General features: G+C 35.1%; 1 protein-coding gene across 1 annotated transcript; it reads right to left on the bottom strand.

Moving 5' to 3' along the window:
• Positions 1–1,047: 1,047 nt before the first annotated feature.
• cdx1a (caudal type homeobox 1a) lies at positions 1,048–10,674 on the bottom strand. Its single transcript, XM_043256520.1, has 3 exons — positions 10,210–10,674; positions 3,114–3,262; positions 1,048–1,646 (listed from the first exon to the last, which is right to left on the bottom strand). Exons 1-3 carry the CDS (start codon positions 10,583–10,585, stop codon positions 1,467–1,469), a joined length of 705 nt encoding a protein of 234 aa, XP_043112455.1. The 5' UTR covers positions 10,586–10,674; the 3' UTR covers positions 1,048–1,466.
• Between the last annotated feature and the right edge of the window lie 5,965 nt (positions 10,675–16,639).

The following is a 16,639-nucleotide window of genomic DNA, read 5'->3' as shown; positions in this document are numbered from 1 at the left end:
CGCGTGATCTTGAAGGACGTGAGATGAACGTTACTGGCATCAGGTCTTTATTGGCTCTTTAATTGACATGAATCATCTGACCGAGCCGCACAAACAGGCTCCGCCCGTCCCATCCGATGACGTCCGTGCGGCCCGCGGCTTCTGCTCGACCTCTGGCTTCTCTGTCAATGATTGATCGCTCACTGCTCCAGCTTCTGTTTTTATCAATAAGCTGTGTTTGTTTCCTTGTGTTATCAAGACTTACGATCCGCGCGGCTCATTGTGATCGGTAAACACTCAACGGGTTTCCACCCTCTCAAAGTACAGCGTGATTTAGATCTGCTCGTTGTGTGATTTCGTTCAATCCGATCAACGCGTGAAGGACAGATTAACGATGGGGTTTTTGTGTTTGTTCGAATAAAAATACAAGGTAGCGCTTTTATTGGTGCCTTTATATGTAATGAATTAGAAAAGTATTTTAATGCATTAACTATGGGTTGTAATGCAGCTTGTAATGCATTGTAAGATCCTATCAACAATTGTAACCACCGTAGTAATACATTATAACGCTTATCTAATCATAGCTAGATCTATAAAAAGTATGATGCATAAGAAAACATGATACACAACATAGTATCCTGCATTTTAGTTCTCGACATAATTACTTTATATTAAGCATTATAATGTAATTTATATTAATACTTGTATGAATAATGCTTGTATGAATAATGCATTAAAAAAATAATAATAAAAAAAAATATATATATATATATATATATATATATATATATATATATATAAATATATATATATGACATGAAATAAATTTTTAAAATATATATAAAAATAAAAAAGTAAATTGTAAAGTATTTATACACCATTATTATTACAGTTATGCTGAACAAAAAATGCATTTAAAATATTTTATTTAAAAAAATTACCTACTATAGTAAGAATTGTCATTGAGAATACAAAAAATAAAAGTAATAATTGTCATTACAATAATGAAGGGAATTTTGTTGTAACTTCAAAATGCAAAAAAAAAAAAAAACCATTAGATTCTGAACGTCAGCAATTTTATATTCTCCTGGAATATTATCGTTTTATTAAAATTATGCTCTTTTTTACAAATGAACGATTACACAGAGGCACCAGCTGACTCCATTTAAAAAAAGGAAGTCATTTTTTCATCATCCAGTAGGTGTAAAATATTGTACATAGTAAAGCAAAGCGGTAGTGGTAAAAATATAGTCATCAAATCATCATCAGTAGTTAGTGAGGTCATATCAAAAGCAGTATAGAAATTTAGCAAGCATTATTCAACATACTCCGAGATCATCATTTTTTACAAAAATTGAAATACTGTGCGCGTTATTCACAATGAAACGTGTTTGCATGTCATTGGTGTAGTGCAATATGAACGCTCCACTCGGCGTCACTGAAACCGTGTAAACATGTACTGTTTATCCTTCTGTTCGGAAGAGTGTTTAGTATTCCTCTTTGATGCTGGTCGATATATTGTCTGTCATCAAGCCGTTATTGGTGCTGCTGACCATGGCCGTGTTTACGCTGACCGGTGTGGACGTGGAGCTCTGCTGAGACTGCTGGAGGCGCTTCTTGTTCATTTTCCTTTCTTTGGCTCGTCTGTTTTGAAACCAGATCTTTACCTGTGAACCACAGAGTCAAAATGATTTGCCCGATTTGAACAAATGATGAGGTTGCATAACATTTACATATGTGTTAATGAGCCAAACCATTGTGTTAATGAATTTTAATGATGTCATCTTTGCATTCTGAGCTATTTTTGCAATATTTTGATGCAACTGCTTACAAATGTATGTATATATGCACACATAAATATGTAAGGAATAATATATATATATTACTTAGTAATGGACCATATATATATATATATATATATATATATATATATATATATATATATATATATATACATAAAATCATAATCCATTTCTTTACATTTCTTTATGTGTATTGTGTATATTCAATATACACACACATAAAGTAGACATTTTACATTTATTTACATATATATAATTTTTTTATTTACATTCTTATATTTGATATTATATATGAATATATTTAATATTTCAACAGAGCATATTTTTCTTGAATACATGCATTCATATTTATTTATACAATAATAAATATAGACAGTACACACACATATATTGCATACACAACAACTTTTACTTGAGATACATGAGATTAATCGTAATAATTATTTGACAGCAGTAATATATATATATATATATATATATATATATATATATATATATATATATATATATATACAAAATCACATCCAAAATAAAACTTTTATTCAGTACTATATCTCTGTGTACTGTGTACATTTATCATATATCTTTTGAAAATGTTTGCAATTATTTATATGTATATTTATATTCATATAAGTGATATTATATATTCATATTGTCACGTTCTCTGGACTCTGTTATTGTTTTTGTCGTGTGCCATGTGTTCCGTAGACCCACTTTAGTTAATCGTCTTCAGCTGTGTGTAGTTAATTTAGTGATTTACCTGGTTGTATTTAAGTCTCGTGGTTTCAGCTCTGTTTGTTCCGATCTCGTCTTTATGTGCGTGTGATTTTTGTCCTATCTGCCTGCCTACATTTATATTGTTTATTGCATCTCTGAGTAGATTAAAACATTTTATTTACCCTTATGCTCGTTGAAATATATACATGCATGGGTGTGTATTTATCTACACATAACAAACATGCACATATACTATTGTTAGCACGTATACTATGCAAACAAAAAAATTAATGTGATTAACATGAAATGCGCCGCAAAAGTGTTTTTTGTTTTTTTAGGTGTATATTTTAGCCATCAGCTTGGCATGTCCCGGCCTGTTTAAGCTTACCGTTTCTATAGAACTGAGTTATGGGAATTTAGGGGAATAAGGCACTGACTATAATCTTCCTCTTTCTAAAGGATGCAGCCCAAGAATTTAGGTGTTGTGGTTATAATATATTGCTCATCATTGACACCTGAACGTAATTCTGTACAGCGACATCACATCCTTTCACAGGAAGCTATGTAATTATAATTAGACAAATCTCACAACATGAACTCGCAGGTTCGACCCACCTGGCGTTCTGATAGGCTCAGGGCCACAGCAAGCTCCGCCTTCCGTCTGATGGTGATGTAGCGGCTGAAGTGAAACTCCTTCTCCAGCTCCAGGCGCTGGACATCACTGTACACCACTCTGTACTTGTCCTTCGTCCGTGTCTTTCCTCCTGCCATCAAAACAGGGATATTTATTCAGCTTCTGAAAATCTGAGCTTGGTTTCAATTTGTGTGTCAGATTCCAGCTGCTGAATTTAGCGTATTTAGGGCAAAACAACTTAAAAGCTTTCAAAATGATATATGATATATCGATAAACCCCTCAGTAAAAATCTTTAGAATATAGATAGGAATAAAACTCTTAAGTTTGGGTTTTGTAAATGCTGTTAAAGTGGAGAAAAAAACTTAAAAGATATGTATTCTATGTGAAATCTACAGGCGTAAATAGATTCTTAGAAGTGCAATAATAAAATCAAGCGAAAGATATATGATCAAATCCCTAAAAACCTTAGATAGGATAGATAGGAAGTAAGCTTTAAGTGGAGAAAAAAACGATATAAAATATGTATTGTGAGTTAAATTTACTTAAGCAAATACATATATAAAGTGCTATAATAAAATCGTTTTTTTAACAAAACTAACAAAACCCTGAGTAAAAATGTTCAGAGTATAGACAGGAATAAAAGTGTTAATTTTGGTGTTTGTAAGTGCTGCTGAAGAGAGGAAAGAAATCTATTTTGAGAAAACTGCCTTTCAAATTATTTTTACTGTAATTGAAAATGTACAGACCGAACGAATGATATATAAACAAACCCCTTAACAAAAACCTTCAGAGTATAGAAAAGGTGTATTTAGGTTCTGCTGAAGTGGAGAAAAATCTCAGTGAAGATCCGTATTGTCATAAAACAAAAATAAATATAAAAATAAAATAAACACTTAAAAGTGCTGTATGTGGAATTGAACTAGTGGTTGATGCAGGTACTGCATGTCAAATGTAAAATAGTGGAGAGTGTTTTTTCACCCGGCCTCCCCCTCTCCTCAGATCTGATGCACACGCAGGTTGCCAGATTGATGACACCAACAGGAACAAGCAGATGATGAATGAAATTAAATATGCTGAGTTTTCCGCCAACTGGCAACCTGGGGCGCTGAAATACAATTGACTTTGTTACACAGAACAAAATAAAAGATAGACATTTCGGGCCGGAACGCACTTTTTCCAAAGATAATAACTAACTATAGCATTTTTTTTAACTTGGCATGTTTCTTACGTATCTGCAATGGTATTTTTAATGTTTTAGTACAGTAAAAATCCTACATACAGCACCTTTAAATATGTATTTTGGATGTTTTTTTTCACCATTATGTCTCCAAAAAGACAAAAAGTACACCGTGCACGCAATATTTAAATGTAAAAAAAATTATATTCAATATACAATTATCTTCAATAAACTGCCCTCCCTGATATTTTCAGCTTTTGCAAAACATTTGTGTTTTTGGATTTTGCCAGCTTGGTCTTCGAGTCCCGTCTAAATCGACAACCCAGCCATCAAAGACGTGATGAATGCTTTTTTGGTAAAAAGTTTGAACAAACAGATAAGAAATAGATGTTTTTGAAGCATTCGTTGTTGGAAGGGAAAGGCATTGCATGAGATCTGATCTCATTTCCTGTTTTTAAAATCTGTCACCATCTAGATCGGGGTAATATTAAGACGAAAATTCTTCTACAGAAGCTGATGGTAAACCACATTCATATCCCTCTCACACTTTTAGTTCCCCTATAGATGTTCTGTTTATCAGATGCTTGCATTAACCACATGTTATCTTAACCCCGCGGAAAGACACTCAGAAGACGTTAGAAAGGAGCTTTTCTTAGCTTTTCCAAGCCTTTCTTTGCGCTGACCTTTGAGCTATATCAGGCGTTTAGTGAGCGAATTAAGTGTCCAAATATGTTTCGTGCCTATTTTGCACTAATACTTCCATCTTTTTACTTTCAAAACGTCTTTAATGTTGTGTCACAGACACATAACATTCACTCATTCGTTTAAAAAAAGCTTTTTTTTAGTATACGCAAATACGTGCATTTTAAATTCCCATAATCCGGCCAAAAAAAGTATGAGAATATGGAGAAAAGTGAACAAAAAAAACAATGCAAATAATTGTAACGGTCCCTAAATTTAGTTCAGATTCACATCCCTATTTTTATTGCAACTGTGCCGTTTTGAAATGAATATATAAAATGCTGCGAACAGCAGTTGAGGCCAAAAAGTAGAAAGAGATTTCAGATTTTTGGAATTATGTTTAATTCTAAAATTAGTGGAAGTGTTGCTGAAATGCGACAGGCTTTTACATCATCGCTGACATCACTGATTCACCATCGCTGAATGCTCCCATCATCTTGTGTTTATTTAACCGTTCGCCCAACTGAACACACAGATCTCTGTCTGAGCATCCCGCTTTGATTATTAATACTTGAATAAGTTAAAATATAGAAAAAAAGTGCTTTGAAATGCTGCATATTCTCACAGTTCATGTTTGGTTAATCTTAAATTCAGAATACATTTTCATTATGATGATTATCGTGATTATTATTATTATTAATATTGTTAAAATAAACCAAATTATCATGCAAACGTATTTCAGTATAAAATGACAAACTAATAAAATTACAAAAACACAGGGAAACCATAAAAACACTATATATTTAAAATATTTAAAATAAAATAACATTAAAAATCTATCTATCTATCTATCTATCTATCTATATATATATATATCTGTTTTTATGCAATATACATATATTTTTTTGTAAAATAATATGTATTTCATTTAACTAAATCAATGTCCTAAAAGTATCCACAATGGAATAAGAAAAGGAAAAAACTGTTTATATTTCTGAAACTTACAAATGTGAGATAAAAAGTCTGTGTTATTCTGCACTATACAGAATTATAAAAATAGTGACTAATAGCGATGACAAAACTGCTCAATGAAATTAACTTAAATTATTAAGTTGACTTAAAAATGGAAAATACGAAAATAAAAACACCATTGTAGTATTTAAACATGGCAAAAGCTACAATAGTGTTGCTAAAGCTTTACACTGATATTAAAGTGGAAAAACAACTGAAATATTTAAACGTACTTCTTTAAACACGTGAAAAGAAGCATCTCGGTGATGCTAAAAACACTGTCTCTAGACCAAAAGTTTTGAAAAACCCAGAATGCGGTCTTCAAGCAACTCTTTCTCAACACTTTTCTTCCCTTTTGCTCAGCAGCTTTGGCTGACGTGTGTAAAAGTACACACACACACACACACACACACACACACACACACGCACACACACTCTCGTCCCCTTATCAGTGCGCTCCGGTCCTCCCACAGTGCACACAGCGGGGTGCGGCGCTGCCTCAGACTCGCCGGCCTCTGATACTATTAGCTTTTCACAAAATCTTTCACTCGGTTCGACTCTCAAGACGCCTTGTGTTTAGACACGAGGATTAATAATCGAGCAGGCTAACATTAGGCAACACCTTCGCACACTGCTCCATCCGGTGTCACAAACGGCTGACTCACTGCGTCTCTGTGCGATGGCGCCCTCGTTTATCTCTTTCCTCAAACGAACGCATACGTCTGTGACATTACTAATGCATAATGTGTGCTAAAAGTCCTGGGAAGAGCGATTATTTGTACAGCGATCGCAGAACCGCCTTCTTGAACTAACAGAACTTCTTGTAAAGTGGGCGTCAAAAGTGCAGTTAGCCGAGCAGCTCGCTTTTAAATGGCTTTTAAATGGATAACTAATTTTTACTGTGGTTTATCTCTTCAGGCCGGTTCTGAGAAGGTGAAGAAAATGAAACTTGGATATGTGTGCGCTCAGTAAACTGAGGTTTACAGTGTTTAACCTCATTATACGCACACACAAATCATCACGGTCATATGATGGGCTGTAATAAACACAAGCACAGTCAAAACCATAGTGGGCCACTAGACCACTTTTCACAGCATCACGGATGTTATTGTGGCATTATGTGTATTATTTTTCACATTCATCCGTTTTGGTTTTTTATAATGTTTTAGAAATGCTTTCTTCACATCTAACTGAAATAAAATACATTTCAGTTTTCTTTAATATTTTAAATTTGTTTTCCGTTGACATTTTAATTTTAATTAATGTTTTAGTAAATAACATTTTTATTTTTTGTTGTGTATATATGTATGTATATATATATATATATGTGTGTGTGTGTGTGTGTGTGTGTGTTGTTATTATTTTAGTATTTCAAATTAAATGAAAATAAAATAAAAATAAGGTCGGTTTTTTATATTTTTTTACATTTTGTTTTATTTTATTGCTTAGTTATTCAATTGATTTGATTCATTTAGCATTTGTTCTAGGTTTTTAAGGGTTCAATTGTAATGGTCTTCCACTGAGGAAACGGTCCTTCCAGATATCCTTTGCAGTGCGTCATATATTAACCTTGATCTTTACATATATTGGTTATGATGACGTAACTCTGCTTTATTTAGAAAATTTCAATTTACAAATATTCTGTATAATTTCTAAAGCATAACCATGATATGGGGATCTACATTTCACTTTCAAAAAGCTCTTAATTTTCAAATTTCACATTGCATCTTCTATTTTTATTTATTACACTACCATTGAAGAAAAAACAAAACAAATATTATACTATAATAATCCTGTCATAAACTATTCCAAGTGTGTGTGTGTTTGTGTGTGTGTGTTTATAATAATCATTAATGCATTAATAAAAGTGTATTTAAATTAAAAAAATACATTTTTGTCTCTGTTATGCATTTTATACTTATTAGAGCATTGCATAATTTTGTTCTAAAGCTCCCTTAGTAGACAGCTGACTGTTTAGACAGCATGCAGCTCACTACGACAATTTGGAAGCAATGCAGAGAAAGAGAGCTGAAGTAAATGTGACCATTTTTATTGTCTTCTTTAAATGTCTCTGCTATTGTTATCATTATTAAAGAATTGCTTAAAAATAAAGTCATATTCATCTCAAACGCCGCTTGTATGTCACTGTTTTCCAGTAGGAGGCGGCAGCGGATTGCATTTAAAGAGTGAAAATGACTCTTTATTTATACAATGAGGCTAATCATGTAAATAAGGCCCGTAAACGTCTTTTTCAGGATAAGCTTTGGATCTGGGTTAGTCTGTTATCGTCACAAATTAACTATATAAAAACAATAGATATGTTACCATAGAGATAAGTAGGCCATTCAGATAAGTTAGAGGTGATCCAGGAACTCGTGTGTGTGTGTGTGTGTGTGTGTGTGTGTGTTTCACAGTAAAATGACCAGCGTTTCATATTTTCAGCAGCATTTCCTGAACATTCTCATCTATATTTGTTTTAGTCACATGATCCACGTTCGCCCGCTCATGTGATGATATCAGAGCGTTTGAACAGTCAAACACGATGAGCGCATTTGCATCTTGACCAACTGCGTTAGACAACACTCCTTTGACAGATGAAGACCGAACCAGTTCCGCATTTTGCACCGTTTAAGTAAAATACGACCAGCTGTTTCTGAAGAATACGCATCTGCTCGGTCTGAATGCGATCAAATTGCTCAATTGCGTGAAAAATCCAGAGCATCGAAAACATCGAGCGGCAGATTTACCTGAAACTAAGTCAAGCTTTTGAACGTAATCTCCACTTTTCCCAAAAGGCCCGTCTGAGCTTTATAACTGACCGTGTGTGACATATTTACACAAATATTCCCTCAAGAGATTAGTTTATCACTCTGTAAACTATTAGCCATAACGCACTTCCGATAAGGCCGCAAACATCTATTATTGGCTGTTGAGCTGCACGCTCCTTCAGATCTCCAGATGGTGGAGATCATCGAAGATCGAGCAAATGAATTCTTCTGGTATTTAATTTCTCTGGCTCTAACGACTGATCCATAAGCAGATCTGTGACTGTAGCTCACAGAAAAGCAGAAACGGGTTCAGCGCTCGTCTTTCAAGCAGAGCTTACACCTCTCTTGAAAAGGTTCGTTGAGCTCTACCAGGCGATATATACCATGGTACTGTACGATTTCCATATTGATACACTACAGCCATTTAGGTGGTAATCCAATGGTTTTGCATGTTCAAATGCCAATTGCTAGTATAGATTGTAACACTGTATTCATCAATAATACATATAACCACATGGCACGTCTTTAACAATAGCACTGTGCACAAGAACAATACACTGCTGTTCGCTATTTCCATGAAATCGCATGGAATATATGCAGAAAAATCAAGATGCAAGTCCAAAAAAACATGGTTTCATCTCAGTTATTGTGTAAGAAACAATGATGTTGTCCAAAAACTGCACTATAGTATATTTCATAAAAGCATCAAATTACGTAGTATGTCTAAAAACATGGTAGTATTGTCCAAAAGCTGTACTACTATGGCATATTTAATAAAAGCATTAAATTGCATGCTATTACCATGATGCGTGTCCAAATAAAAATGTTATGACCAATTATATTGTCCAGAAAACTGCACTTCTGTAATATGTGTTTTATAAAAAATATATTAACATGATGTATGCCTAAAAAGACATTTTATTATGAATGGTATTGTCTGAGAAACATAGTATTGCCAACAACAACAATAAAAAACTGTCCAAAAAACTTTATATTTAATAAAAGCATCAAATTACATGGCATTGCCATGCCCTGTGTTTTAATAACACGGTATTACCAATTGTTTATTTTATAAAACTATTAAATTATATTGCGTTACCATGATGCATGTCTAAAAAATGGTACTGTCCAAAAAAAACATTAAATTACCAAAATAGTGTCAATTGTGTCATAATAATCCATGTCTAAAGAACATGGTATTACCAATGATATTGTCCAGAAAACTACTTCTGTAGTGTATTTCATAAAAGCACAGATTCATATGCCTTTAAAAAAGCATGGTATTACTAATTACTTTAGTACTAGGGTATATTTGATAAAAGCATCAAGTTGCATGGCACAGAAACGCTCAGTGGAGCGCGTCCAAATAACATGGCATTACTATGGTACTTGTGGTGTGACGAGTGTGCTGTGGGTTAGGAGAGGAGCAGATGTCTCACCCGGGTTCGCGGGAGGCGCGGAGCGTCGCATCCAGTCCGGCGGCTCCTCTCTCTCCACCGGCGCGCTCGGAGTGCCGCTCAGCAGCCCCTGCTCCACCGGAGGGATGCCGCTGACCTCCGCGCCGTTCATCTGGAGCGGGTGGCCCGTCCCGTGGCCATAGAGAGGCGGCCAGTCGTCGCGCGATCCGGGGCCGAAGCCGGGACTCCAGGCGCCGCCGGTGTGGTGCAGGTCGCCCCCGAGCGCCGGGGCCGCGGGGTACCCGCTGTAGTCCGGGTACGGCGCGGGAGGGTACACGTTCAGGTGCGGCTGGCCGAGGTTCAGGTGTCTCGCGGGGTTGCCGTACATGGCCGCGTCCAGCAGGAAGCTCACGGACATTTTCCTCGCGAGCTGAAAGTTTTACTTTAACTGAACTTCACCTTACCGGAGCGCTCGCGGGCGCGCGTTTGTTTGCCCAGCGCTGACGTCACGCCCGGGACACCCACCTGAGCTGATTTACGACACGCGCACAGGTGCGGAGACCTTCGACCTCTAGATTATAACGAACAGCGCGAGATACAACATTTTACATAAAAGGTCAAAAGTTGACCTTTTGTATGATGGAGAGGATGAAGATGCCAGGGGACGATGGGAGTATCGAGTGGGGGAGAACCCTGCCTTTTTTCCCAAATAACCTCAAGATAAAGTCGAGACGAATTTTTATTATAACTATGGACTTTTTATGTAGAACATCGCAGTGATGAAAATTTTTAATTACGTTTTCAGAATCAGATGATTTATTTTTAAACACAGTTTGTGAAGTAACACCCCCAGTGCCCACAAATGGGCCAAATATATATATAATTTTTTATTTATTATATTCTTTTTAATTTGCCTGTAAATGCATAAAGGCATTATGAAAATCTGAGCGATGTTGACGATAAGTTCATGATGATGATGTTTGAGGTGACCTGATGAAGGCTGCGAGGATGATGATGATGACGGTGTTGGTTGGTTTTTTTCGGGAGCCAGAGCGGCGCTCGTGACTCTTTACATCAGAAAGCGCTCGTGCATTTCAAAGGGTCTCGCGCGCCGCACATCAAAGAGCCGCAATAAAAGCGACAAACGAGCGCCGCAGTAAATCAAAGCCTCTGTATTCAAATGAAGATGACACGCGCCTTCTGCTTCCTCTCCCAGCGCTGGAGGAGTACTGCTGCTTCACACTCTTACTCCGTCTTGTGTCGGTCAGCACGTACAGGTCAATGCACCAATAGCTATCATTGCAGGGTTGCATGCAGGCTACCATTAGCCACGCATTTATTTATTACCTGGATTGCAATGTATGAAATTAGTGATGGTATTAAATCCAATTACTGTTCTTCTTGTTACGCTAAATATCAAGCATATAGTGATCGCTAAATAACTGTACTTTTAATTGTGCTCTTATTAGGATGTGAGGATGAGCTTGCGTTGGATATGAGCATTCCTTATAGACCTAAATGTTTTTAATAGTGTACAAACTGTAAAAAGTATAATGCCATATCCATTAACCTACGCCTAAACTTTTAGCTTTTTTTAGATTTACAAAAAAAACCACTTCTGTATGATTGTTTATTGATTTAATCACAGGGACAATAAATAAATAATTGTAAAGATTTACGCTAAATACACAATTTACTGGTATCGATTTACACAAACACACTTTGGGTTTCCATGTTTTATGGGGACTTTCCATAGGCGTAATGGTTTTAATACTGTTCATACCGTATGAGTTATCATCCTACACCAACCATACACCTAAACCTTCCCCTTACAGGAAACTACTGGCACTTTTAGATAAAAAAATATAAATCCTGTATGTTTATAAGCTTTTTTCTTCATGGGGACCTAAAAATGTCCCAATGAGGTCAAAATTTGCTAGTATTTCTGTTCTTGTGGGGACATTTGGTCTACATGATGTGATAAATACCAGGTGCGCACACACACACACACACACACACACACACACACACACACACACTCACATTTCTGTATTGTACAAACTGTATTTTCTATCCTGCTACATAAAATCTACCCCTCATGCAAACCTTGCTGCATTCTTACATTTTTAATAAAATATTGCTAAGTATGTTTTAGTATGTTAAGCTATTTTTCTTACAAGGACTCCTCATAAAACACACATATGTCGTTATTCCTGTGTAATACCCATGTCATTATTATGTTTGTGTCCTTTATTTCTTATTTTCTTCTACTGTCTTTAACACTTAAATCAGATGGTAATTTGAACAACATCAAAAATATAAAAAATACGTACAAGTTTTAAATTAATTCACTATTATTATTAATTCATTAATTTATTTATTATTATATAAGCTCATATGTTTATTATTATGATATAAGCTGATATGTAACCATAATTGTTTATATATAAATAAACAGTAAATCATCTTCAAGTGTGTCTTTGTTTGTCCTCTAGAGGGCAGTAATCAACTGTATGACACACACTGAAGGAAATAGTTGGGTTTTTTTCTAATTACCAAAAGATTAATTATTATTAATCTTATGGGGAATGGTGTGTGTTCAGAAAAATGCAGATTGAATGCTGTACTTCTTATGTATGTGAAAACAAGCAAAAACATTGGATTTAATATTACAGCTTTAAACTTTAAATATGCTCGTATATCTAAACAGCAATTGTTAATTTTACCATTTAAAATACTGTATTCTAAGTTTCTTTAATATATATAATATTCAGTACATATGTAGTACATTAACAATAATTATACTTTAACACTTTTTAAATTTGGCATGAAAAAATCTTGTTTGAAAATGCATGCAAAAACTTTGTATGTCACTGTAAAAGATGATATATCTGTTAAGAGATATAATAGAAAGTGATAAAAATAAAATATATACTGTATATTGGTGCTTTCAAATGATAAATCGCTATTAATCGCATCTTAAAATAAAGGTTTTTGTTTTTGCATATGTATTTTTATGTGTATATAAAAAATGTAAATAGTTTCATGCATATATTTTTATATGGATTCTTATAACATATACATACATGCAAGTGTAAATATACACTAAAATATATTAAAGCTATATAGCAACATAAGACAATACAAAAACAACAAGATGGACATGGGGGGAAAAAAGAAAAGGGCGAATAATGTTATGGAAGCGGACACCACAACGAGGTAAGATGAATAACAATAAAGTTTATTTGACATAGCAGAGGAGTAACAGAAGACTCGCATGAAGTGTGAAGGTGAGAAAACAGTCCAATAGATAGCTTGACTTGGAATGAATGGTCGTAAACGTCAATGTCTCCCTTTGACAAGATCGTTTGAGCTGAAGACTGAACCCGGAGTTGAATGAAGCGAACGCCACTGGACACGACGAGGAACTGGAAGACACAGGAGACAAAATGGAGGGCAACACAATGGTAACTTTAAAGGTAGGTATTAGCTGGCTTAACTCAAAAGAGTGTTAAATGGGAGACTAGCTTGATTATAATTGGTTGTTGAGAGGGCCTGGCTGATACATTACAATCAATAGTTTGACAACAGTATATGACGTATAATCTAATTAAAATAAAACTAAATTTAAAATGATTATAAATAGTACACTTGTAAATAACTTTTTGCATGCATTGATGTTGAACTTTACTGGAATCAATCATTTGTGACTTTTTCTTTATTTTGTGTTGCATGTATTCTGCCAAGTTCTAGGGATCGTTCTGTAATCAGATTACATTTTTCAAAGTAACACATTGCTTTATAACTTTCAAGGAAATATACTTTGTTTTTCCCTTTACTGACTGTAAGTGAAGTAAGTGCAGAGGTGTTGTGTGTTCTGCGTAAACATACTATTACTTACATATTAATGTTAGTTGTAGACTGAATGTGAGCGTGCATTTACTCATCTCGCTTTCTGTATTCCTTAGAATCAATAAAAGCAGTGACAAGCAAACTCATGCAATCCAGGACGGTAGCACAGCTGAAAGGTTTGTTTGAGCACTTTAAATGTACGTTTCCTGCATTCACTTCACTTCTGGAGTAAAAGGAGTTTACATGTGCCAAAAACATAAAACATATTTATATCAAAAACAAACAGGCAAGCCAAGGTGTGAAAATGTTACACAAAATGAATGACACATTGCTTTCCATTAAAAGTAACTCAATTAGGTACTTTCTTAGGGAGTAACACAATATTGTAATGCATTACTTTTTAAAGAAACTTTCCCCAAAACGTAGTAAAGTGTTTCAAATCTGATGCCTTAAAAGAGACGGCAAAAAACAAGGCTAGTTTGTGTGTTAATGACCTCTTTTTGAGCTGAGTGTGTTATGAGGACATTACAAGTTTTAGAGACTTTGAAAGAAAGCACCTCCTCGTTTCAAATCCAAATCACACACATACATTAACAGACAGAAGTGTATTGTGTTATGTGTAGGCTAGGTTAAAAATGTGTCTTTAATCTAGATTTAAACTGTGTGTCTGCTTCCCGAACAGAGTTAGGGAGATTGTTCCAGAGTTTGGGTGCTAGATAGGAAAAGGATCTGCCCCTTGCGGTCGATTTTGATATTCTAGGTATTATCAAATGGCCAGAGTTTTGAGAACGCAGCGGACGTGCAGGACTATAATGTGATAAGAGCTCGCTCAAGTATTGAGGAGCTAAACCATTCAGGGCTTTATAGGTAATTAATAAGATTTTAAAATCTATCCGATTTTGATAGGGAGCCAATGCAGTGTTGACAGAACCGGGCTAATATGATCATACTTCCTAGGTCTAGTAAGGACTCTATCTGCTGTGTTTTGGACCAGCTGAAGTTTGTCCAGAACAACCACCCAATAAAGCATTACAATAATCTAACCTCGATATCATAAACACATAAATTAACATTTCTGCATTTGACGTTGTAAGCATAGGTCGTAATTTGGATATTTATGAAAAATTGCTGTCAAAAAGCACACTTAGGTTCTTAACTGATAAAGAAGAATTAAAAGAGCTGCCGTCAAGTGTTAGACAGTGTTCTAGATTATTACATGTGGGTTTTTTTGGTCCAATAATTAGCACCTTGTTTTTTTCCAAATTTAGCATTAAGAAGTTAATCGCCATCCAGTTTTGTATATCGACTATGCATTCTGTTAATTTCTCAATTTGGTGTGTATCACTGGGCTGTGAAGAAATACAGCTGAGTATCATCAGCATAGCAGTAAAAGATAACACCATGTCTCCTAACATAAAGGGTAAAAAGTAACGTTCCTAGTACTGAGCCTTGAGGTACTCCATATTTTACTTGTAAACGATATGATACCTCCTTGTTTACTGCTACAAACTAATAGCAGTCAGATGAATACGATTTAAACTATGGTGCTTCCACTAATGCCAACATAGTTTTCTAGTGTATTCAAGAGAATTTTGTGGTCTGTAATGTTGAACGCTGTGCTAAGATCTAATAGCACTAATAATGAGATCCAATCTAATGAGAGCAGTCTCAGTACTATGGTACCGTCTGAATCCTGGTTGAAAATTCTTGCAGATACTATTTTTCTCTAAGAATTAATATAGTTGTGAGGATACTACTTTTTCTAGTATCTTTGACAGGAAAGGGAGATTCGATACCGGGTCTTCAGGGTCAAGATGTGGTTTCTTAATGAAAGGCTTAACTACAGCCAATTTAAAGTTTTTGGGGACATATACTAATGACAATGATGAATTAATAATGGTCAAAATAAGATCTATGACTACTGGTAGCAGCTCTTTTAAAAGTTTAGATGGAATTGGATCTAACATACATGTTGCTTGCTTAGATGATTTAACAAGTTTCTTCAATTCTTCCTCTCGTATGACAGAGAATGAGTCGAATTTTTCCTCAGATCTATAGTTCACTATCCGATGTGATACTGTACTGATACTGTTTTCTGTATGATAGGATACTTTCTTGCCAGGCTATATGGAATACTTCTAATTTTGTTTTTCTTGAGTACGATGGAAATCCTGTAAAATGCTGCTCGGTGCTGCTCTTTCGGAGCACTGAAAGAGACAGTAGGCCTGCGTGTTACTGACCATGATCCGCAGGTATGCCTTGGATCTTGACATGCAAACACCACTAGTCAATTATTATTATCATAATCATTACTATGCATCTATTTTTGTGTTAGTTTTGTCACACAAATTGTAAAGAATTTATTTGCCATTTTAAAGTAATTTCTCTCATTTTAAGCATAGGTCTCATTAGTAGAAGCAACAAACGTCATACAGTAATCACGTTTAGCATTTCACAGGCCTAAGCTGAAAAAAAATTAACCCAGGAATGTACAATAACAAACTCTCTGTGACAAGCTGACATTGTAATTCTTTTGCGCAGAACCTTTTATTCCTGCACTTTTATTCGTTCAGGTCATGCGTGGCTGTTCAAGGCCTCTAATGAGTCTCTGTTGATCAGG

The sequence above is a fragment of the Puntigrus tetrazona genome, chromosome 14 (assembly GCF_018831695.1).
Source record: "Puntigrus tetrazona isolate hp1 chromosome 14, ASM1883169v1, whole genome shotgun sequence".
In the NCBI taxonomy this organism is placed as follows: Eukaryota; Metazoa; Chordata; class Actinopteri; order Cypriniformes; family Cyprinidae; genus Puntigrus; species Puntigrus tetrazona.
Note: the sequence above shows the minus strand (reverse complement) of the source record. Positions and strands in the feature narration are given on the sequence as shown.

Bases quoted from the DNA above. Each gene is read 5' to 3' on its own strand.
- cdx1a (XM_043256520.1), bottom strand. From the start codon at position 10,585: ATGTCCGTGAGCTTCCTGCTGGACGCGGCCATGTACGGCAACCCCGCG. The intron at 3,263-10,209 runs GTGAGACATCTG...TTTTGATGGCAG, and splicing joins CGCGCCTCCCGCGAACCCGG to GAGGAAAGACACGGACGAAG. The intron at 1,647-3,113 runs GTGGGTCGAACC...TGTGGTTCACAG, and splicing joins TGAGCCTATCAGAACGCCAG to GTAAAGATCTGGTTTCAAAA.